The sequence below is a fragment of the Enhydra lutris genome, unplaced genomic scaffold (genome assembly GCF_002288905.1).
Source record: "Enhydra lutris kenyoni isolate GAN:26980312 unplaced genomic scaffold, ASM228890v2 scaffoldscaffold9, whole genome shotgun sequence".
Lineage (NCBI taxonomy): Eukaryota > Metazoa > Chordata > Mammalia > Carnivora > Mustelidae > Enhydra > Enhydra lutris.
In genome coordinates, this window is record NW_019154093.1 from 61,118,990 (window position 1) to 61,141,673 (window position 22,684).

The 22,684-nt window shown below is 37.5% G+C and overlaps 1 protein-coding gene across 4 annotated transcripts in view; it reads left to right on the forward strand.

Annotated features, from left to right (window-relative positions):
- LOC111143053 (transmembrane protein 56-like) overlaps window positions 1–21,350 on the forward strand; it is a 110,029-nt gene extending 88,679 nt beyond the window's left edge. For 3 of the 4 annotated variants that reach the window (XM_022496492.1, XM_022496491.1, XM_022496493.1), the window contains one exon: window positions 13,691–14,562. In XM_022496492.1, coding sequence (XP_022352200.1) covers window positions 13,691–14,009 — 319 coding nt within the window. In that variant the 3' untranslated portion in view covers window positions 14,010–14,562. Of the gene's footprint in view, window positions 1–13,690; window positions 14,563–21,258 lie in introns of those variants that run through there. The other variant, XM_022496494.1, reaches the window with a different exon arrangement.
- The last annotated feature ends 1,334 nt before the right edge of the window (window positions 21,351–22,684 follow it).

Here is a 22,684-nt window from a genome sequence, read left to right on the forward strand (position 1 = left end):
AGAGCGGTGGTCCAAGCTTTGGAATGGAGCTCTCTTTGAAGGATGGCGATGCTTTACTACAGTTGGGTTCATCTTGGGGCCAGTTCACATTCTTGACACCAGCGTATTCCTATTCCCAGATTCTGATATCCACATTACCTTCATCCATCATTTAAAGAAAAACCAGACTTCTAATTTTAGATTTACAGAAAGTTGCCAAGATAGCATATGAACGCCCATATCCTCCTCACCTGGTTTTCTCTGTTGCTGATAGATTACATTACCATGGACCATTTGTCAAAACTTAAGAAACCAGCACTGATACGTCACTGTTAAGTGAACTCCAGACTTTGTGGGATTGCATCAATTTTTCCATTAGTGTTTTCTTTTCGTTCTAGGATTCAGTCCAGACTGCCACATTGCATTTAGTTTCGTGTCTTCCCAGTCTCCTGTGGTCTGTAACAGTTTCTGAGTCTTTCCCTGTTTTTCTTGACTTTGACAGTGTTAAGAAGTACTGTCCAGTTATCCTGTAAACTGTCCCCTAGTCTGGATTTGTCCGTTTTTCTTATGACTAGGTGGAGGTGATGGAGTTTTGGAAGGAATCCCGCGAAGGCAAACTGCCCTTCTCATCACATCATGTTAGGAGGTACATGATGTCCATATCATTGGGGGATGTGAACTTGGGTATCACATGGTTAAGGTGATGTTTGCCAGGTTTCTCCATTGTGAAGTTTTTTCTTTTCCTTACTCTGTTCTTTAAAAGCAAGATATGAAGGATAGCCCACTCTCAAGGAGATGAGGGAGAAAGGAAATTAAGTTCCATCCATCTCATGGAGGGAGGTAGATGCTTGTATTTGCCAGTGGATTTATAATGATGCTGTATGACCCTTATCTTGTCATTTAGTGAGGTCTGCTGATGCCTTTCATGTGTAACGCTAGCTGTTCCTTTCACTCCATATCCATGGTCCTAGGTGAGGGTTTGCAGGATCTCCACAGTTCACTTACTGCCATAGCCTTCCAACAGACTTCCCTCCTTCCAGGTTCACCCTCTCTTCTGTCCTTCTTCACAGTGCCACCGCCGTAATCCTGCCTGTGATCCACTTTCTGGACCTTATTTTCTTCCAAAAACTGCATCCTGTTTAGACTCTTCTCTGACTTTGAGGTTCCCTGTGATGTGCTCCACATGTTTGTTGCCAGCCTCATTTCCTACTGTTCATTAGAGTCAGTTTGGAACCCTTACTGTCTCATGCACCTGTGGGTGGTTCTCGAGTTTCTTCCCGTATTCACATCCTCCATTTCCCTTCCATCTCTGAAAAACTTACCTATCTTTAAAATCTTCGGACAAAGTCCCAAAGTCAGGGGGAGGCTCCCATGATTGCATGCAACCCTTTTGTGACTTAGTGCAGAGATAACCCAGAGAATTGGGACTGTCAAATCAGACTCACATGGGTTAGAGAGTGTACCCTGTATTAAGCCGAGGATCCAAGTAATCCTCAGGCACTGTCAAGGCAGGGAGATGTTCAGGACCATCTGAATGGCTCCCTGGGTCCTTTTTGCATTGGGAAGACTCCACAATAAGGTTATCTCTGAGGGCTGTAAGCAGTATGCATAGTTCCTATTGTGAACATAGAAGGAACTCTCTTGATTAGGAAACATCTCCATTTAATACTCGGATAGTTACATAGCTTATGTAACATTCTCCAGGGGGTCAGACCCCATAAATCCATACGTTCTAGGTTTGTTTGCCATAAGCAAACCTAGACTAGCTATATCCTAAAAACATTCCACGGATGAGACTCTCCTGCAACAAATACCATTAGTCTGTTTATCGGGACATCTGTCATTAGTATGTTCACCATGCAATTAGCCTGATCTTTAAAAAAAAAATTATCTGAGAGAGAGTAAAAGAGAGAGAGAGCAGAAAGTGTGTGGGGGGGAGGGTCAGAGAGAGAAGCAGACTCCCCGATGAGCAGGTATCCTGACACGGGGCTCAATCCCAGGACCCCATGGTCATGACCTGAGCCGAAGGCAGACACTCAAACCAACTGAACCACCCAGGCGCCCCTAACCTGATCTTTTTTTTTTTTTTTTCAAAGGTGGCGGGGACAGGGGAGAAGTGGTCCTTCCACCCCCAAAACAGGAGAGAGTAGATTGCTGCTGAACCTGTTCTTTCCCAAGTTTTGCTTACACACTGTCTTCTTTTGTTTGCCCATATTTCATAGGATGTAATCTTAATTCTTCAAGAAGATAACCAGTTTCTTGGGCTTGGCCATTTGAATTTTTAAAATAATAATTCTGCAATCCTCAAAGACTCTGATAATGTGAAAGTATAGAGCAAAGAGCATGTACTTTGAAGCCAAACGACCTGCATTCAAATCCAAGCTCTCTCACTTAGCTTTGTATATGAGTGGAAGATTAGTTCATCTCTCTGAGCCTGGTTTCTTACCTATAAAATAGGGATGATGATGATGATGATGATGCCTATAGGCCTTACAGTTTGTTGTGCAGATTCAATGAGATTACATGTATAAAGCACCTGGCACGGTGCTTGCCATTCGGTATATGTTCAGGAAGTGCTAAATGTCATACATACCCCACATGCTAAAGCCCACTGGCAGTGCCTGTTTATATTTGCTTTCTCTACTTTGTTGTATCTTCTTTTGCTCTTTAACTCACTGAAATTAGGCTTCCTCTTCCGTCGCTAGAACTGTTTCATTAGAGGCATCAGTGACTTCCAGTTGCAAAATCCGGCAAACTCCTTTTGGGGACCTTCTCATTATGTGTCTCTATGGACATGATGCTATTGATCACCTCCTTCTACAGCCCAACTCCCTTTGCTTTCATGACACCACACTCATCCAATCCTTGTATGTCTTTGACCACACTCTCTCAGCCTCCTTGGTAAGACACGGTTCCGCAAATGCTGGTGTTCCCCAAGGCTCTCTTCTGGGCCCACTGATCTCCATGCTTCTCCCTGGGCTGAGTTCTCCTTTCAAGGTGTCCACTATTACCTGTTTGCTCATTTCATGTGATGCTCATGTTCGTGTGATGGACTGTGCATGAATTTTAAAACCAGATGGACTCAAGTTGTATTCAACCTTGTCACTTAATGTGCCCTGACCTGGGCTAAGTTATTTAACATCCCTGTGCTACAGTTGCTTTCTCTTTTAAAAAGAGCATATTTAATATTACCAACTTCTTTGATAATAGTCAAGTGTTTTCTCCTCCCAGGTGGCACATCAAATTCAACATGTCTGAAATAGAATGCAACGTATTTCCCTCTGCAGTCTCTTACTTTCTCTTGTTCAGCATGTGGCCCAGCTGTTCTCTCTCATTCTCCTGCTCAACATGTGGGAATCATCTTTTACTGTTTCTCCCTCACCTACATTTCGTCCATCATTAGGTCCTACCAGATAACCTCCAAAATATTTCTTGCCTTGGCCACTGACTCTCCATCTCTACTCTCAGTGCCATCATCTCTTGTCTAGGCTCCTGTACTAGCTTCTAACCCTGTCCTGCCCAACAGGGTAACTGTAAGCCACATGTAATTATTTACATTTAAATTAAATTAAAAATTCAGTTCCTCAGGCTAACTTGTAACATTTCAAGTGCTTGACAGCCCCACTTGGCTAGAGTCTGCTGAATTGGGTAGCACATCTATAGAACATTTTCATTAATTGCAGAAAGTTTTTTTGGATAGTGCTGTTCTAGACCAGGGATTGGCAATTTAACACTCGAGGACCGAACCCACTGCTGTTTTTTGTAAATAAAGTTTTATTGAGGGCAGCTATGCTCATTTGTTTACATCATTACTATTACACTACAACAGTGGAGTCCATTTGTTGTGACAGAGACTATACAGTTTCCAAAGCCTGTTACTATGTCTACTCTCTGGTTCTTTGTGGAAGAACTTTGGTGATTCCTACTCTAGATTAACTGTCTACCTGTCTCCCTTTTATCTTGCTTCCCTGTTATTCTCTTCCATGATGATCTCTCTAAAACACAAAAATGAACATGCAGCTTCCCTGGTTGAATCCCCTTAGTGACTCCTGCTGCTTACGGGGTAAAACGTGGGCTCTTTAATGGGACACAGAACACTTTCCAAGTACATCTGTTACTCTTTCTGCCGCATTTCCCTCCCTCAAAAATCTTCTCTCATTCCAACTTGTCCGTATGTGGAAAGGTCTCCTGGCTCCTTACTCATCCTTCACAACCCAGCCTGAGGATTATTTTCATCACTAAACCCCACCTCTCTCAGGTCAGGTTGGGTGTCCCTTACCTGTGCTTCCATAATAGTGACATACCGTTACACCATTATGATTAGTGTGTTTTATGATAACGTTCTCTCTCGCTCACTCTCTCTTTTTTTCTGTTTCTTACTCATCTCTGTGTTTCATTAGATCAAGGGCAAAATTTTGTTAAACTTTGCATGGTCCAGCACTTATTGTCTGGCACATAGTAGCCATTTAATTACTTTTTGAAAAAATGACCCCCAAGAGGTGATCAGTTAAGTTCTAACAATGTCTATCTCTTAAATATGATTCAGAATATGAGATTTTAAAGCAGGAGAAAATTAACTCTGGTGCTTAAAGGAACTTCAATTCGTTTTCGTTGGAAACTCTTTGAGAACTCATAAAATTAGAAATAGTTTAATTCTATACCTTTATCTAAAAGCCTTGAGTCTTTAGTAAATTAAAAAAAGGAGAAGTGTGGTTGGAATGGGAACAGGAAATGGTATAATGCAACAAGGAGATCTTAACAAAACTGAGTGCAGCTACTGAAGCTCTCAGAGTTTTCTATTGGTTAATTGTTTTCTTTATAGTTTGGGATATTTTAATGTTTTCTCTATTTTAAAGCTCTGTATAATTTAAGAAGGCACATGGGATGCATGTGGTGGGTTATAGAGGAAAAGAAGACTGAAATAAAGCTCAGACACCTGGGCTTCAGTTACATTTCTGCTGCTGAGTTATACCCCTGCATCAGGTTTCTTTTTATAAAAGTATTTCAGTGGTGATAAATTCTTTCTTGCCTAAATGCCTTTCATTGCTATGAGGGCATATTTATACATTGCTATTAAAATTAACTAGCTGATAAGAACTTTGTACATATGCTTCTTAATATGTTAATTCAGTATTTCCTAAATAACTCCTCAGTACCTAAATGTCCCAGTCCCTGCCTTCTGGGACCTTCAAATTTGGTGTCTGGTGGCATGTCTACATTTGAATAAGTAGGACTTAAATATGAAATAATGAGCTAGTAAAACAAGACATTATGTGAAAAAGGGCAAGAAAAAAGTGCTGGTATTAATGTTATAAAACAGCTGGTCTCAGACTTGTTGATCTCATAATTATTGAGGACCTGAATGAACTTTTATTTCCTGTGGGCTTCTATCTGTTGATATTTGCCGGATTGGAAGTTAAAACTGCAACATTAAAAATATTTATTAATTCATTAATAGTAACAATAATATTTTATGTTAATATAATGTGGGTTTTTTTTTTTTTTTTTTTGCAAAAAATAACTACATTGCCAAAATGAAAAAAATTTTAGTGGGAACAGTGTCATGGATGTACATTTTTACAAATCTTCCTAACGTCTAGCATGGTGGTATTTAGATGGATTCTCAAGGCTGCCTCTGTTTTCAGTGTGTTGTGAAATGTTGTTTTAGTTGAAGCATATGGAAAAAAAAAAAAAAACAAACCAGCCTCTCAGAGTTAATCATGTAATAGGAAAAGGTAGAAGTATTTGAGAAGCCTTTTGAAGTATTCAAGGATATTCTTCTCTAACATTACGCCAAAACATACCAAGAGGTAGTTTCTTAAAGCTTAGTTAAATGTAGAATCTGAAACTGTATCAATGAACTTTCCATACATAGTTACATTCAAATTCATTGCTCTCTCTGTGCTTTGAATCTTTTGCCCATGCATAATTATGTAACATCATGCCTTGGTCACTTGGTTATTTGGTCCACTGAGTTGTGTAGGCATTCCCAGTGTTGGTACATTTATTAGTAATATTAAAAAAACCTCACAGTAGTTAATGTCACCACTGATCTCATTTAAAAAATCTCTAATCTTGGGAGGCCGTCAAAGTCTTTCCAGACAGAATTTTTTCCAAAATTCTGTTTTTCATTTGAAAGTTCAAATTTTGTTATTGGCAACAAATACTGACAAGCTTCTTTTCTCGATGTGACAAACTCACTTTTCACTCTTGAGAAAATGCCTGCCAAATACCCAAGTCTAAATAACATAGTTTTTCAGTTGTTTTTTTTCAAGTAAAAATGGTATTCTATGGAAAAGTCATGTAGTTTAGCTCATAATTCAAATCATCATTCAAGGGTTTTTTTCCCTTCAGACAGCTGTTATACTTTGCAGTAGAAGTATGTTATGTATACTTCTCATTTTATCACACAGAATATTAAAAAGATATACTCAAAGGTCATGATGCAGTGAAATTATTCTTCTTCTTCAGGGACATTCTACAGTGAAACCAGTTTTTTCCCCCTTTTGTAACTTTTTTCCCCCCTCCCTTGTTTTGTTTTTAATTGCCAGTGTGTGGCTGTAAAGAATACAATGTCCACTAGTACCATCTTGTGCCATCACTATGATTTGTGCTAAGATGCCAGTGATTTTATCTACCAATGCTTTGCACTGTCATTGTAGAAGTTAGCACAAGGAGCAATGTGGATAATATTTTAATATTATAAAAAGTTTTCCCTTGTACACCCTGCAGAAAGTCTCAGGGGTTCATGGACCACATTTTAAGATCTATTATTAATTGGTATTTGTCATACAAGCCTTCATAGAGAAGGCAGAACATGTTCTTAAAATGTTTTAGGATGTTTTTAGAAGTGGGTGGGGATGGGAGACCCTCCATTCAAGGAAGAAGGAATGAACATAAGTTTTAAAAAAGTGGAATAATCATGCTCTATGAAAGAGAAGCCTAAACTTGCAGAATCAAAAAGTATGTCTAGGAGGAAGGTGGCAAGACAGAGAGGGTGTTGAGTGTCAGAGAGAGCTGATTGCCCTTGACCTGGTGGACAGGGAGAATGTAGACCTGTGGAGGAAGACATTCTGAAAATAGCACTGAGTAATTGTAGTTTTTGGTATTTGTAGGATGGATTGGAAGACTGGAGGCAAAAGATTGTGTTAGAAAGTTAGCAGACAGCTTTTAGTTGTGTGAATGAATGGTATAATTTCATTAGTCTGGAAAATAAATAGGAGCCCCAAATTAGGCTGTGGAGATAGAGAAAAGATGACAGAATAGAGATTTTCAGGGAAGAAAAGTGAAATTGGCAATGGATGAGAAATTAGAGATAGAGAAAAGGGACGAGTTTAGGATAATTTCTCTGCTGTCTGTACATTTGAGGAATGGGCCCATGAAAAGAGATGATGAGGCAAGAGAAGACTATAGGTAAGGTGGTGGTTTTGGTTTGGAGCTGTTCAGTAAGAGGACAAACAGAGCATCTGAGTGGAAATGTAGTGAGAGGTACAGAGAGGAATTTTGGAATGATCAGATAGGGGTGACATTTGAAGCCATGAGAAGAGATGGCATTGAGAGGATAAGTTGAGTGTCTAGAATGGAAGCATAAGACAAGGGAGAAAAGATAATGAAGGAATAGTCTAAAAGAAGGGGAGCCAAAATAACATTGGGGTAGAGGATAACTTTTCTAAAATTAAGTTTCTGAATCCCTAAAATTTCAGAGTTAATATTTATTAAACACCAGTGTTTACATGCCTGAAAGAATGACATTTGCAACCAAGATATAACTAGAGTCAATTTACTGCCCAGTCTCTGTGTAGAGTCCCAGAAACAGTACAGCCATCCAAAACCTTATTGGAGTTTTTCCAAGGATGTCAACAAAGATCCAGTTTGTTACTCACAGCAACACTTCTTAAAATTCTTTTCGCTCCTCTTGAACTCACAATATCTCCCGGACCCTGCAGCTTTCCCAAGCCTCATTCAAACTTCGACTCTCAACTCTGAACTCCAAAAACTCACTGAACCAGTGCTGTGTAGGGACTGGTTTTTTGCTTTCATCCTCTTTTCTCACTTTTTTCGTTCTTTCTCTACCTGCAGGGAGCCCCTTCTGCTTTTTCCAGATGTGAATTATACCATATAATACATTGTTTTTACACTATTTGTAGTTAGTACCACACTGTGCACAGTAATTCCCAGGACATAACTGCAAGATTCAAGTTAGTTTAGAAGGGCAATGGGAGGAAGAAGTGCTAAATGACCAAAGACAGATTTTTCTCTGTGGAGTTGGCTGAGGATTATAAACACATACAATGTGCTATCTTTTCTTGTATACCTTGTCTTGGTAATAACTGTAGATGGTGGCTAAAAGAGAGTTTTTCCTCTGTCCTTTCTTCCCACATGCATGTCTTCCTTCTTCCTCCTACCCCTTTCCCTCTCAGCTTCAATACACTGACAAACTATTAGCCTTTATTGGGATGAAAGAGTGTTCGAATTAGGTAAAAAGTAGATTCCAACAAAGTAAGTGGCCCTTCTGATCTGAGAGAGGAAGAGCAACTATATAAAATATTTCTTCACCTTGAATTAATATATGAGCTCTTTCTTTAAAAAGAGGTTGGCTTGGGGCACCAGGCTGGTTCAGTTGGTTAAGCGTCCAACTCTGATTTCAGCCCAGGTCATGATCTTGGGGTCAAGAGATCGAGCCCCAAGTGGGGTTCTGTGCTGGGCATTGAGATTTCCTTTTTCCCTCTTTCTGCTCCTCTCCTGTTTGCTCACACATGCACGTGTGTGCTCTCTCTCTCTCTCAAAATTAACTAATTAATTAAAAAAATAGTCTCACTTAAAGAACAGGCACTGGTCACTTGAAAAAAATTGGCAGAAGATAAATATGGTGATTGCATGGTAAAGCCAAAGGACAAGTTCTTTAAGTCTGGATTTGTAGATAATCACCTTCCCACACAGCCAAATATTTGGAAAGTGCATGAAGTGCTTGAAAAACAAAGTATAAGTATTCTGGACTAAATACAGTATAGAACTTGTAAGAAGAGAAAAGTCTAGAAAGGTTGAGTCAGGGGAGACCAGTTGGGTCATTGTAGTCATAGATGTAAGAGATACTGAGGACCAAAGATTATAATGGCAGCAATGAGAATGGGATGAATCAGGGATGGATAAGGAAACGAAATGGACAGGGCTTGGTTACAGACTGTTGGGATAATAGTATAGGATGACTGCAAGTTGTTGGTGATACCATTGATAAAGATTGGGAGGATTAGTAGGTATAAATTTCCAGTTATAAAATGAGTGGGGATGTAAGGACAGCATGGGGAATATAATCAATAATGTTGTGTCAACTTTGCATAATGACAGGCAATAACTAGACTTATTGTGGTGATCAGTTCCCAGTGTATACATATGTGGAACCACTATGTTGTACACTTGAAACTAATATACTATGCTATGTCAATTATACTTCAGTTTTTAAAATAAATAAAATCTACAGACCACACACACACACACACACACACACACGTTTTCCACAGAAAGACCTGAATTTGAACAAAGAAAAGCAAACACTGGGATGCTCATGACACACTAACATACAAACTGTATTGAAATGATGGCCTTTGGGCTCTTTCCAGTCTTACCCAGCTCCCTGAAATATAACCATTTAATTATACAAACCAATTTTCTATAGCTTATTGTTATTGTGAAAGTTTGCTTATGCAAATTCCTTAATTTTTATATTAAAATGGAGTTTATTCATGAAAATAAAAATGTTTCCATCTATCAAAAAACCCACAAATGATTGGGAGGATCAGAAGAGAAACAGGCAGTTTTCTGTGGCAATGGTGGGGAGGAGTGGTTGGTTAGGTAAGGAATAGGGGATTGGTTTCAGGCATGTTGAGTTTGGGGCATATATGAGAATTTGTGATTTGTGTTGTGTTGTCTTGTGATTGGCGATGCTCACCAATAAATGAGGTGAAAATGTTCAACAATAAATTAAAAATCTGGAACTACAAGTAGACCTTGAGAGAGGACTTGAAATTAGAGATTAATGTTAGGATGTTGAGCCCTTGAGAGTGGTTGAAATGTCCTTGGTAATGCATAGAAAAGGGAATGGTGCTTGGGAGGCACAAATATTTAAGGGACAGGCAGAGGAAGTAGAGACTGAGAAAGTGTAGTTAAGAATCAAGAGGAAAATAGTATCATGGAGGTCAGGAGAGATGGAAGTATGATGGTTGGCAATGTTGTATGCTATAGAAAGGCCACTTAGGATGAAGGCTAAGACAGACCCACTGTCTTGGGTATGGAAAAGCGGCTGGTGACCAATTTCTTTTGTAGGGGAATGTGATTGTATTGTACTGGGTTGTGAAGTGGAGCAAGAATGTTTGTGAATATACTGTTGACTTCCCTTTCAGAAAGCGTGATAGGGAAGACGAGCAGAGGAGAGACTTTTGGATTAGGAAGAATTGAGCATGTTGGTGAGAGAGACAAAAGAATCCATCTAGATGGAACAAGAAGGAGATCTTACATTAGTAGGGTACATTTGTGACAATTCATGAACAAATACATTATTATTAACCAAAGTCTGTACTGTATTCAGAATTCCTAAGTTTTATCTATTCTGTACCAGGACCCCCTCCAGGATACCACGTTACATTTAATTATATCTCCTTAGACTCCTCTTTGTTGTGACAGTTTCTCAGATTTCTGTTGTTTTTTGAGGTGTTTCTGAGTACTGGTCAGGTGTTTTGTGGAATATTTCTCATTTTGGATTTGTCTGATGTTTTTCCTCATGATTAGACTTGGGTTATGGGGTTTTGGGAAGAAGACTACAGAAATAAAGTGCCATTCTCATGACAGCATGTTAGGCCTCCCTGCTATAAACATGACTTAACGCTGGATGTTTTTCTTGTTCACCTGGCTGAAGTGGGTTTGTCAGATTTCTCAATTTTAAAGGTACTCTTTCTATCCCACTTGCCTTCTATCCTGAACTTTGGAAATAAGTCACTGTGAGTAGCTCCCCTTTTGGGGAGTGGGGAGTTACACCTTATTTCATTGAGAGTGCAGTATCTACAGAAATTATTTGTAATTATTCTGCATAGGATATTTATCTTTTCTCTTCCAATCACTCATTCCTTCATTCATTTATAATACTATGGATTCATGGATATCTATTTATACTTCAGGTGGTTTTAATCTAGTACTACATTATTTATTTATTTATTATTTGTTCAAAATGTTAGAGCTTTTGCCATTGAGCTCTTTTGGTTGGTTTCTGTGTGCCTTTGGTAGAACCTCATCATTTTGGTTCTTAAGTACTTCCTTACTTTCTGACAGTAAAATATGCTGGATTCTTATTGTATATTCTCTGTTCCAGCCCTAGAATCAGCCTTGTCTCAAGGAGCCCTGGTTCCTTTTATTGGAGAATGGTATTAGAAACCAAGATCTAGGCCCTGGGTGTGCTCATTACTGTGGAGCATCATTGTTTCTGTGTTCTTCCAGGTGACAACTTGGAAGTATACTAACCTGTGTATACATAGCTAACTATAATTATTTCTGCTACATCCGTATTTATATTAAGCTAAATGAGTTCACACTGATGTTTTCAACTCTAATCCAGTAGCATATGGATCAGTCTAGACTTTTCCACTCACTTGTCTGTAACTTTCCACTCCAGCAGTGAGACACTTGGTCCCCAACTCACCATCAAACAGATGTACTTATTTGCTAAATCCCAATATATATGTATAATGGTTTCAGAATTATTAACCTGTACTTCCATGACACAGAACTTTACCAACTGGAATACAGTGCATGTGTACAGTTTCTTTTGTCTTTAGTCTTACAGCTACCATACATTTTTACAGTTACTTAGATTACCTGTTTTGACCCCACTTCCTACAGTGAGATTATATATGTATTTGTAAAGCAGTTAGATTCTTTTGTCATAGTCTAGATTCCATCCTGGCACCCCCAGCCTCCTAAGTGACATTTTAAAATTTGTACATACTCTTCATGCTGTTCTGTGGATTTTGACAAATGCATAACATCATATACTCACCAATACAGTATTATACAGAATTGTTTCACCACCCTAAATTATCTCTTATGCTTCACTTACTCCATTCTCTTCCTCTCTTCCTGAACCTCTGGCAACTACTGACCTGTTTTGTCTTTTTAGTTTTGCTTTTTCTGAAATGTTATATAAATGGAATCATACTGGGAGTAGCATTTTCAGACTGGTTCCTTTCATTTAGTAATATGCATTTAAGAGTCATCCATGTCATTATGTAAATTGGTAGCTTATCCTTTTATTGCTGAATGGCATTCCGTTATGTGGATATACCACCATTTGCTTATCCAGTTTTCTTATCTTAAGAGAGACCAGGGGAGAGCAGAGGGAGAGTGAAAGGGAGAGGCAGACTCCCAGCTGAGCAGAGAGCCTGACATGAGGTTTGATCCCAGGACCCTGAAATCATGACCTGAGCTGAAGGCAGATGCTTAACCCACTGAGCCACCCGGGTGCCCCCTCCATTCACCTATTGAATAACATCTTGGTTGTTTGCTTGCTTCCAGTTTTTTGCAATTATAAGTAAACCTGGTATAAACATTTGTGTGTAATTTTTTGTATGGACTTAATTTTCAAATCAGTTGGAAAAATACCTAGGAGAGTGATTGCTGGTTTATGTGCTATAAACATGTTTAGTGTTATAACTGCCATATTGTTTTCCAAAGTGGCTTTATCATTTTATTCTTGTTAGCAAGGCTTTAAAATTCCTGTTGTTCCATATCCTTGCTAGCAATTGGTATTGCCAGAATTTTTGATTTTAATCATTTTTATAGGTATGTAGTAGTATCTCATAGTTTTAATTTACAGTCTTCAAATGACAAATGATGCTGAACACCTTATATTCTTATTTTCCTTTTTTATATCTTATTTGATGAGGTGTTTAAGGTATTTTGCCCATGTTTGAATTGGGTTGTTGCCTTATTATTGAGTTTTAAGACTTCTTTTTATATTTTGGATACAAGTACTTTATGCTATATGTATTTTGTAAATATTTTCTCCCAGTGCATCAATGTCTTTTTATTCTGTTTTAATAGTGCCTTTCACAGAGCAAGTTTTTAATTTTACTAAGAGTATTTTTAGTAACAATATGTTTTTCTGTGATTTTGCTTTTGGTGGTATATCTAAAGTACAATCACCAAACCCAAGATCATACAGATTTTTCCCTATGTTTTCTTCTAGAAGTTGCATAGTTTTTCATTTTATGTTTAAGGCTGTGGCTCCTTTTGAGTTACTTTTTGTGTAAAATGTGATGTCTGCCTACATTCATTTTTCTGCATATGAACATCCAATTGTTCCAGTTGTTTGTTGGAAAAACTATTCCTTCTCCGTTAAATTACCTTTATACTGTAGTCAAAAATCAGTTGAGTAAATTTGTGTAGGTCTATTTCTGGGCTAACACTGTTGATCTATTTGTTCTTTTACCGATGCTATGCTGTCTTGAATACTGTAGCTTTATATAGTAAGTCAGTCTTGAAGTGGGTAGTACAAGTCTGCCAACTTTCTTCCTTTTCAGAATTGTGTTGGCTATTCTAGGCCCTTTGCCTCTCTATATAAATCTTAGGAGGATGTTCACTGAATTTTAAAAACTAAAAACTAAATTTAAAAAGTTAATCTTTGGAGATGCAGAGTAAATGTGATGCTTTTGAAAATTTTTTCCAGGTGGTTCTTTGAAGCTCTGAAGTATCCTAAATTTTCCAAGGCTAATGTCATCAATGGAATACTCATGACAGTGGTGTTCTTCATCGTACGGATTGTCCCAATACCTCCTTTTTATAGTTACATATATTCCTTGTTAGAAACAGAAGCCTACATAAGGCTTGGATTTTTAATCCAATGTTCCTGGATCTCTACTTGTGTTGTTTTGGATGTGATGAATGTCATGTGGATGATCAAAATTACAAAGGGTTGCATCAAAGTCATCTCTCTCATCAGACAAGAGAAAGCCAAAAGTAGTCTGCAGAATGGAAAACTTGACTAAAGGTGGGCTACTGATAAGCACACTTCATTACTACCCACATTATATCTACTGATAGGATGAATTCTTGGCATGTTCTAGTACTTCTTATTAATTATATTTGTTAACAAGGGTTTCAGTGCTCTTTTTTTTAATCTTTAGAAAAGAGACTAAAACTTAGTTTTTATTCCAAGATTTCTTTTCTGATTTTCTTCTGCATTGTAGCATGGATAAAATCTTAAAGATTTAAATAAAAAATTATACATATAATGGTGAATCTTTTCAGGAATCTGTTAACCTGCATTCGTATTTTTCTCTGTGAAAAGGCAACTGTGCTTATTGGGTGCACTTGGTTTTATGTCATCAGATTTGCTGAAAGATGGAAACTGCTTTTATATGTGTAAATAGCCCTCAACATTTTGTTGTACTGCACTCATTTCCCACTGTGGCTGTCAATACCCGTTTAGGGCTTAATTTCTAAATTGTTGAAATGTTTTCTTTGGCTGTTAGAAATGATGTATTTTTTTGTTTAGATATGCTGTTGTTTATGAGTGATGAAGTATTTTGCTTACTTTGGGAATATTAGTTCAGTCATGGAAATACTTCTTTAATTTTTAAATTTTTCAGATGTCACTTTATTATTTCTATTTTTAACATTTTATCAAAATACTGCTTTTTTAATTTGTAGTAAATCTTAAGACAGATCTTAACAGAGCTCCTTAAGAGACAAATTCCTCTTTCTAAAAATGCATGTTATGTATGACTATTTAGGCTAATAGGAGGAATCATTAAGAAAAAAGCTTTAACACTGCTGTCTCTGTTTCCCTTGTACTTTTTCTGTGAAAAATATATCATTTCTACTTGTAAAACCTCCCCTAAGTTCAGAACCCAACATCATCAGTACCAAAGTGTTATCCAGTGTATATTTGTCATGCTCCTAACATGACATAGGCCTCTTCTTAAGGAGACCAAAACTCCAAAAAGTCAGTATTCACATTTTTACTCACAGTTTACATCCATGCTTGCTTAACCAACATTTTGAGTGCTTTGAATTTCTGTCTTTCCTAAAGGACAGGAAAAAAATAGATAATTTAATCCAAGTATTCCGATCATTAATATCCTTGTCTCATGTGATGATCAATGGCTGGTGACTCTGGTTTTTTGGTTTTGGGTTTTTTGTGTGTGTGTGTATGTGTAAGTATATGTTTGCTTTTTCTTTGATTCTTACAACCCAAATATAGAATTATATAGTTAGCTATTACTGCCTTTATTTATTTTTCTCAAGTACTTGATTTTAATGATTGTTCTTACCTAAGAAAGAAAGAAATTTAATCAGGGATGGCTGCTTGAGTTTAATTGAACCCAAACCAAAAGATCTAATCCACTCAGTTTCTCAGCTGACAGGAGAATGATTCACTTTCACTGTCCATGTTATGATGTTGAAGGGAGGCTGGCTGGATAGATCAGACTTTGATTTGATTTGTTTGATCTGGCTGTCTAATGCAGAGAGAGACTGATAAGTTTTAGAACATTTAAAGAAGGTAATTGAAATCTCAGTCAATAACTCAGTGAGAAAGTCAGATTGATTGGTTTATAGTAGGTACACTTATTTTTGAAAGACTTAATTAAAGTAATGTAAAGTATAGGTATTTGTTTTTAAAGCTACTAATATTACATTGATAATTTGTTACCAAATTTAGTACCTTTGACATCATAGGCACTTAAGTGCATATTGGTTGTTTAGGGGGGGTAGGAAAGCACATGGTTTTATCTTGCTCTTTTCTTGCTCTTTTGCAAGAAAACTGGATTTTTAAAAGGAAAACATTTATATTAGAAAACTATTTTGGAAATTCCTTTAAAAAGAAGCAAAACTTGAAATAAATATTTTTGACTCTTGGGATATTTCTATAGTTTCTGAACACAGATTTTAAACCCACCATCAAAATGAAGACAATATAAAGCAATATATTGCAATGTATCTTAATATAAAACTCACTCATCAGTGAGTTTCCATATAGCAGTTTCAGTTTTTATAGTTGCTATTTCATGCTTAAAACTTTATTTTTACTTTCATTGATAGCACTTTTCATTAGTATAGTTGCTCACAAAACAAGTGTTTAAAATATCCGTGTTTTGAACTAAAGTTCATTATCCCCTTAGTCAGCAATTCTTATTTTATGCTGACTGCATCACAGCTAATTCAACATCCACATTCAATATCCAAAAGTAGAAGCTACATATTTCCTTGTACAACACGCATGAAATGGAAAAGACACTATAAATAAACTGCCATACTACTTCAAGTCAGATCTTTATAGGAGCTATACTTCACTGTTCTGTGATTGTATCCACCTACCTAAGATACAAGGAGTTAAAGACAGAACATGTCATTTATTAAACGATGAATTTTTCATTTATTAAATGAAAAACTTTTGCTAGACATTTTACATATTAAGTATTTTGACTACACAGATTAATTAGAATGATTCTATTAGGCATTCTGAATTTAACAACTATTAAAATATTTGTAGCAAATAAAAGTAAATTGGTATAAATTTTTAAGCAGCTCTATTTTTATAGAAAAAGATTAGTGACAACCTATAACTATAAAGATGTTCTTTGAATGTGCAGTAGTCTAAAAAATAACAATTCTTACAAAAATTTGAAAGTGAATGAAAATCAACTAAATAGCATGCAAGATCATCGATTCTGCATCTGATATTTTGTTTGGGAGAATTTAAAAATTATGAGCTTGAATTTATAGAATTTGCATTCTTGTCTCTGAAATCCTTCTAGTGAGTATTGTTTGCATTTATTTAAAATTCAAAATGAAGTCATATATGAGTGCAAAGAAATTAACTCCTGCATAAGTTGTGTCTTGATACCTTACAGTAGGTTAAGACGCAATTTTTATTCCAGCTGTTTAGTTTTGTTGTTTCATGGGTTAGTGCTATGTTTAGAGAAATAATAATGTCTTCACCATTCCTGAGGGTGACTGATATACCATGGATGCCCCAGTATGACTGTAAAGGTCTAGTTTTAAAAACTTCCTCATTTATAGGTGTTTGAATCAAATTCTTTTCTAAATTTTAATCTGTTTGACTCAACGTTTGGCTGAAGTGTCAGTTTTTAGATTGTACACTTTCTGTGAGGTGCATTGGGTGTTTGGAGAACAGTTCATGGACGTGAAGGGCCAGTTTTATGGTTGGTTACACCATTTGTCATCATGCGTTAGGAACAGTCTTGTTGTGGAGATATCAAGGGGAAAGTGTTGTCATACTCATATTTGTTCTCTTTCATTTTTAAGGGAAATAAACATGTCCTGAAAGGCACTATTAAAATAAATGTTTGAATAAATTTCAGTTTCTAGGTTACTCTTAACTCCAATATGGAAATAAACATACAAATTGGCTTTCAGTGGTTGAGTCTGTCGCTTGAAAATTGAGAAATCCATGTCATTGTTGGCCTCATTGGTTATACTTCATGGAACACTATGTGTTTGTGTGTCTTGGGTTCCAGAAGAAGCAAACTCCTACAATTTTGTCAGAAATGTGGCACAGTGTTTCTCCATTGGTACTATCCAGCACAGCAGCGAGACCCCCCCCTGTGTCTAGAGACCTTGGGCACACACACAAACCACCCAGCCTTAACCACAGCTTGGTTGACCACAGGCACACTAAAGCTCCTGCAAGGGATTTTTCACAAGAAGTACATGGGGTATGTGTGAGAACAGTGAGAAGCCAGCAGCACCTGGAGTTGGAGACGACACGACTGATTTTCCCTTAAAAGGCATGATGCCCCTCCCTCACCTAGAAGTTTTTCTCTGAATCCTTACAGCCCTTCTAACTTGTCCTCCTAACACCCTTAAGATTTTACCAGCACCTCCATCCCTTATGTCAGCACCTTTCAAGATCTTCTTTTGAGGCTTCCCCATACCCATAAGCTTTCTGGTCTATTGTGGCAAACTTCAGAGTTTTCAAGTATGTTCTTCCATTGGGGGGGGGGGAAGCATTGCAGTAAGTTTTAAGTAGAGTTCAGCAAACCATAATTGCCAAGAGGCTATCAGAAGCTATTTAGTATTTAATAATACTTGTTATGAGATGAAACAAGGCTAATAAGGTTCTGGTTTTATTGAGAAACATCTGTAGTCTTTTTGATAAACTGGCTTAGCAGTAAGAGCTTTATATATGTTTCACCGAGGGATTCATTGTAGGCCTGTAAATTATCTAAATGTTCTTTCTTAGCCACCGTGGCAGCTGGACAAATGGATGTAGCTCTGTTATGAGGCTGTTAGGAGGAGGGGCTGCTGGTCTGTGGCAGCATTCCTGAGTCCTGCTCTTTAATTGAGCTGGTTTAGTTATGGTCATGTTTCTTTTAACTTACCAGCAAGTGGATTACTCAGCACGTTTTACGAATGCAACACCCAAGGACTTGAGCCCTATCCCTTTCTAGCTCAGACCTCAAACTGCCCCTACCAGCCTTGGTAGTAAGTTGTACCTTTATTTGAAGATATTTGGATAGCAATGGAGAACCGAAGGCTAGCTGCTAAAGATTGGTTTGTATGCATTGAAAATGTTTACACTGGCTCCCTTGTTGGTTACACCATAAACCATTTGTTTGCATTGAAAATGTCTACAGCAAACTAGACAGTTTTGGTATCAGGCCCTATATTTAAAACCAAAAACAATGAGAAGTATTTCTAAATCTTGAAGATACAATACCTCTGGCTGAAAACTTGTTTAACCATCATCTGTATATTTTTTTTCTTTCTGTCTTTTCATAATTCTGTAATTAAGTGTGCATTAGATATTTGCTACTTCTTGGTTAATGAAGCCTAAAATATAACTGTAAATAAAATATGCCATATATTTTTCTGTTTCTTGCTTGGTTTGCTTTGATTATAATTATGTCTGCTTTTTACTTAAGGAATTTTTGCACAGATAATACTCTTGTTACTTACTTGTAACTAGGATGCGTTATGAGGTTTTTTGGGTAATTATTAGAATTTGTAATAACTTTTAGACATAGATTTCATTTGAAAAAGCCGCTTGAAAATTGCAGCAAATGTGATAGCTCTAGTGATATACACATTTTTTTTCTGGGAATATACAACCTTACTATTTAATTGTTATAAAGATTTTGGAAGTCTTTCAAAATACATTTAATATTTTGAGAACACATCTCCTAATTTATTTCTGTAAGGCTGAATGAAGAACTTTGTCTTATTTACAAAATGTGAGACTTGGTAATTTATAAATCAGTGTTACTCAGATTTATCAGCAATTAAAATAGCAATTTAGTATTCTTGGTCTCTGTGCTTAATTTGAATGGGATTAATGAATATCTCTAGGTAATTTCCTTAAAATTTAAAAATGTCTGTATTCTTTGTATGTGTGTCAGTTTAAAGTATATGCAAGTTCTAAGCAATAATCTGCATGTTCTACAAGGTTGGCATTCCTTTGTCCTGACATTTTATTTAATATTAATTTAAGAATATGTATAAAATCAGTCCTAAATATATAAATCATCCCTCCTCCCAATGAAAATCTTGAGATTTTCCTGTGTTAGAACACTAATGTGGTACAAAGCTTTGTATTTTGTGAAAAAAAAATTAATAAAATCACAATCATTTAGTGCAAAAGTTTGAGTCTGCAAAGTGTACACTATAACCACAATTAATGAATAGATGATAAAAATTACTTTCCTCAAGTCATCTCTCCTAGCTCTTGAATCCAAAAGCTAATATTTATTCTTCAAGATGTTTATAGAGTTTGTTTACCCTCTTTCTTCCCTTTTGTCCCTGGGGTCCCTGCCACATAACAAACCAGGAGGCATAGCAAACACTGTAGTCATGCTTGTTGATGGGAGGGATGGTGCTATCTAATCAATACACTCTTTTAGATTAAGTAAAACTTCGGCAGTTATGTTTTTAATCTGCTTCCCCATGTCCTTTAGACCTCTCATATGGTCTTGAATGTTTTTTGCCTAATGTCTTGGCTGGAATTCTTCCCTTCTTAAATTGTCCATGGTCTCCATCCTGCATCTTGGTCCGAGAATATCCAGTAGATCCGAAGCAGAGAGCTAATTGCCTAGAATACTGAAGTGATTTGGCCTTTAGAGGCGTATCATGAGTCATGCTTCAGAACATGCCTAAAATGTTGTGTCAAGACTGGCAAAGGAACAGCTGAATTTCAAAATTAAAATAGCAGCCACAGCTGTTCGTGGAGAGAGGCCACAGGTAAAATTACAAGGATTCAGAACCCCTCTAAGCAAGTGTAAATGGGTGCTCTCTCTCACACCTCAGGCTGTCTCAAAGATGAGCCACCCTTTATTTCCTAGTCTTTACCAAAGTTAAGTGATTTCATTCTCTCCCTGTGAATGGTACTTAAACATGCACAAAATAAGTAAGTTGACAGATTTGCAATTTTCCCCATTCTAGTAACTGATCATCTGTTCCTAGATGCTTCTCACAAGTTGGACTCTTCAAATAAGGCCTATGCACACCACATCTGCTTGAGTAGCTCATTGTTGCTTATGGCACAGTGCTCCTAGGCTTGGAGCTTGACTCTGCATTGGCTAAAAAGCCTCTTCCTCTTTTCATCTACCTCCAGCTAAATTCCGCCACATCTAGTCTTGTCATCTCAACAAATCATTGATTACACCATTTGAGAAATTACCTGAGCAGAACTTTCCAAGAAGGGGACTTCTAGGGAAAAATGAAGGGCAATATGGATGATGGGCTGCATTTCTATGGATAAAGTTCAAGGATAGATAGAAATTTGGGATGACACAGAAAAGAAAAGATAAAACAAAATAAGAAAAGAATAAAAATCACAGAGAAAAAACAAAGAAAATGCTACATATGTAAACATTGCATTTTGGGTGACATGAACTTACCAAAAATAATGTAATGAAATTCCTATACACATTATAAGAATTTATTAAAATGCAATGTAAACATTCATTATATATGCCTTTTTTTCTTCACTTTTTGTCTAAATTCCAGTTAGTTAACATGCAGTGCAATACTGGTTTCTGGTTAGAATTTCGTGATTCATCACTTATATACAAGACCCAGGGCTCATCATATGTGATGAGCTTAATCCCCATCACATTTATCCCATCCCACCCCACCTCCCCTCCAGTAACCATTTGTTTTGTTTCTTAAATGCCACATTTGAGTGAAATCGTATGGTACTTGTCTTTATATATATATGTGTATGTATGCAGGTAATGGTATGTGACTGTATCTGTCATTTGTCTCTCTTGGCAGTGTTTGACCCAGTGCTGACAGATGCCTCCATACAGGCAGGAATGAGGGGGCACCCCCACGGAGCAGTGATTCTAGTGGGCAGCTTGAGTCTGTGGAAGACCCCAAGTCTTGGTCTGTTATAGTTAAAACAAACAACAACAACAACAATAAAAAACAACCAGCTCTGCCCAACAGTTAAGTTTTGTGGAATAATCTGTGTTGTCAGGCTCATCATGAGAGGTTTTAGCAGATGAAATGAGCAGTTTTAAAAGTATGCTGTGGGGATGCCTGCCTGGCTCAGTCGTTAAGCATCTGCCTTCGGGCTCACGTCATGAGCCCAGGGGTCTGGGATGGAGTCCGGAATCCGCATCAGGCTCCTTGCTCAGCAGGGGGCCTGCTTCTTCCTCTACCTGCTGTTTGCCATGCTTGTGCTCTCTGTCAAATAAAATTTTTAAAAAATCCTTAATAAATAAAAGTATTCTGTGCTGTGGACAAAAAGGATGAATGAATGGAAGTGGCACAAGGGGGTAGGATTTTGTTTGAATTGTAAATTAGAAAAGAGCAATTTGCAGAGAGTGAAGTGGACAAGAGTCCAAGGTACCTGTGAAGAAGTATCTTAATCTCTGTGAATCTTAGTTTTGTTATCTCCAACATTCCTTACAACACTTCCAACCTATGAGTAAGAGATTTAACTTGAAACACAACAATTAGAATGGAGCAAGTGTAGCTTTAAGGCTTAGTAATATGATTGGACAGGCATCTGAGGGAGATTCTCAGTGTCAGATGAATGGGAGTATGGAAATAGGCTAGGGATGGAGAAATTGGCCAAGCAACTGCAAAGTGGTTAAAAAGTGATGCGTGGCCTTGGACAAGGAGGAAAAACAAAAGGGCTAGATCTGCTAAATATTGCAAAGGGAGAACCAGAAGGATTTAGAAAACTGAATGTAACTCATGAATAAGACTGTGGAACTGAGAGGTGACAGATGCCACTAGATGTGATATCAGAACATGGGGAGCCGAGGACTCAGTGGGAGGTTGGAGAATGGTGGTAGCTCTTAAGGGGATGCTGTGGACAAGAGGAAAGAGGGAAGTCAGGGTTTCAGGCATTCTATAAAGGAAAGGTTAAGGTACAGTAGTTAGGAAAGCAGAGTGGAGCCTGTGGTAGATTTTAACATAATTGCCGTGTGAAGACTTCATTCTTGGGGAAAAGAGAACTCTCTCTCAAAGTGCCTCATGGTTATAGCTTCCATTGGCTTTTCTCATTTCTGAACCAGGGTCTTGCCTTGACCTCTTGCATCTGTGTATTCTAGGTTCCTGTCACTGGCCCATGGTTTCCCCACAGCCCTTTCAGTTCTGCTCTCTGTCCTCATGACTCAGTGCTGCCCATGGTGTCAGCCCAGCCTTCTCTAGTCAGAGATCTCGGGTAAGTTCTAGAGATGATGCCCAG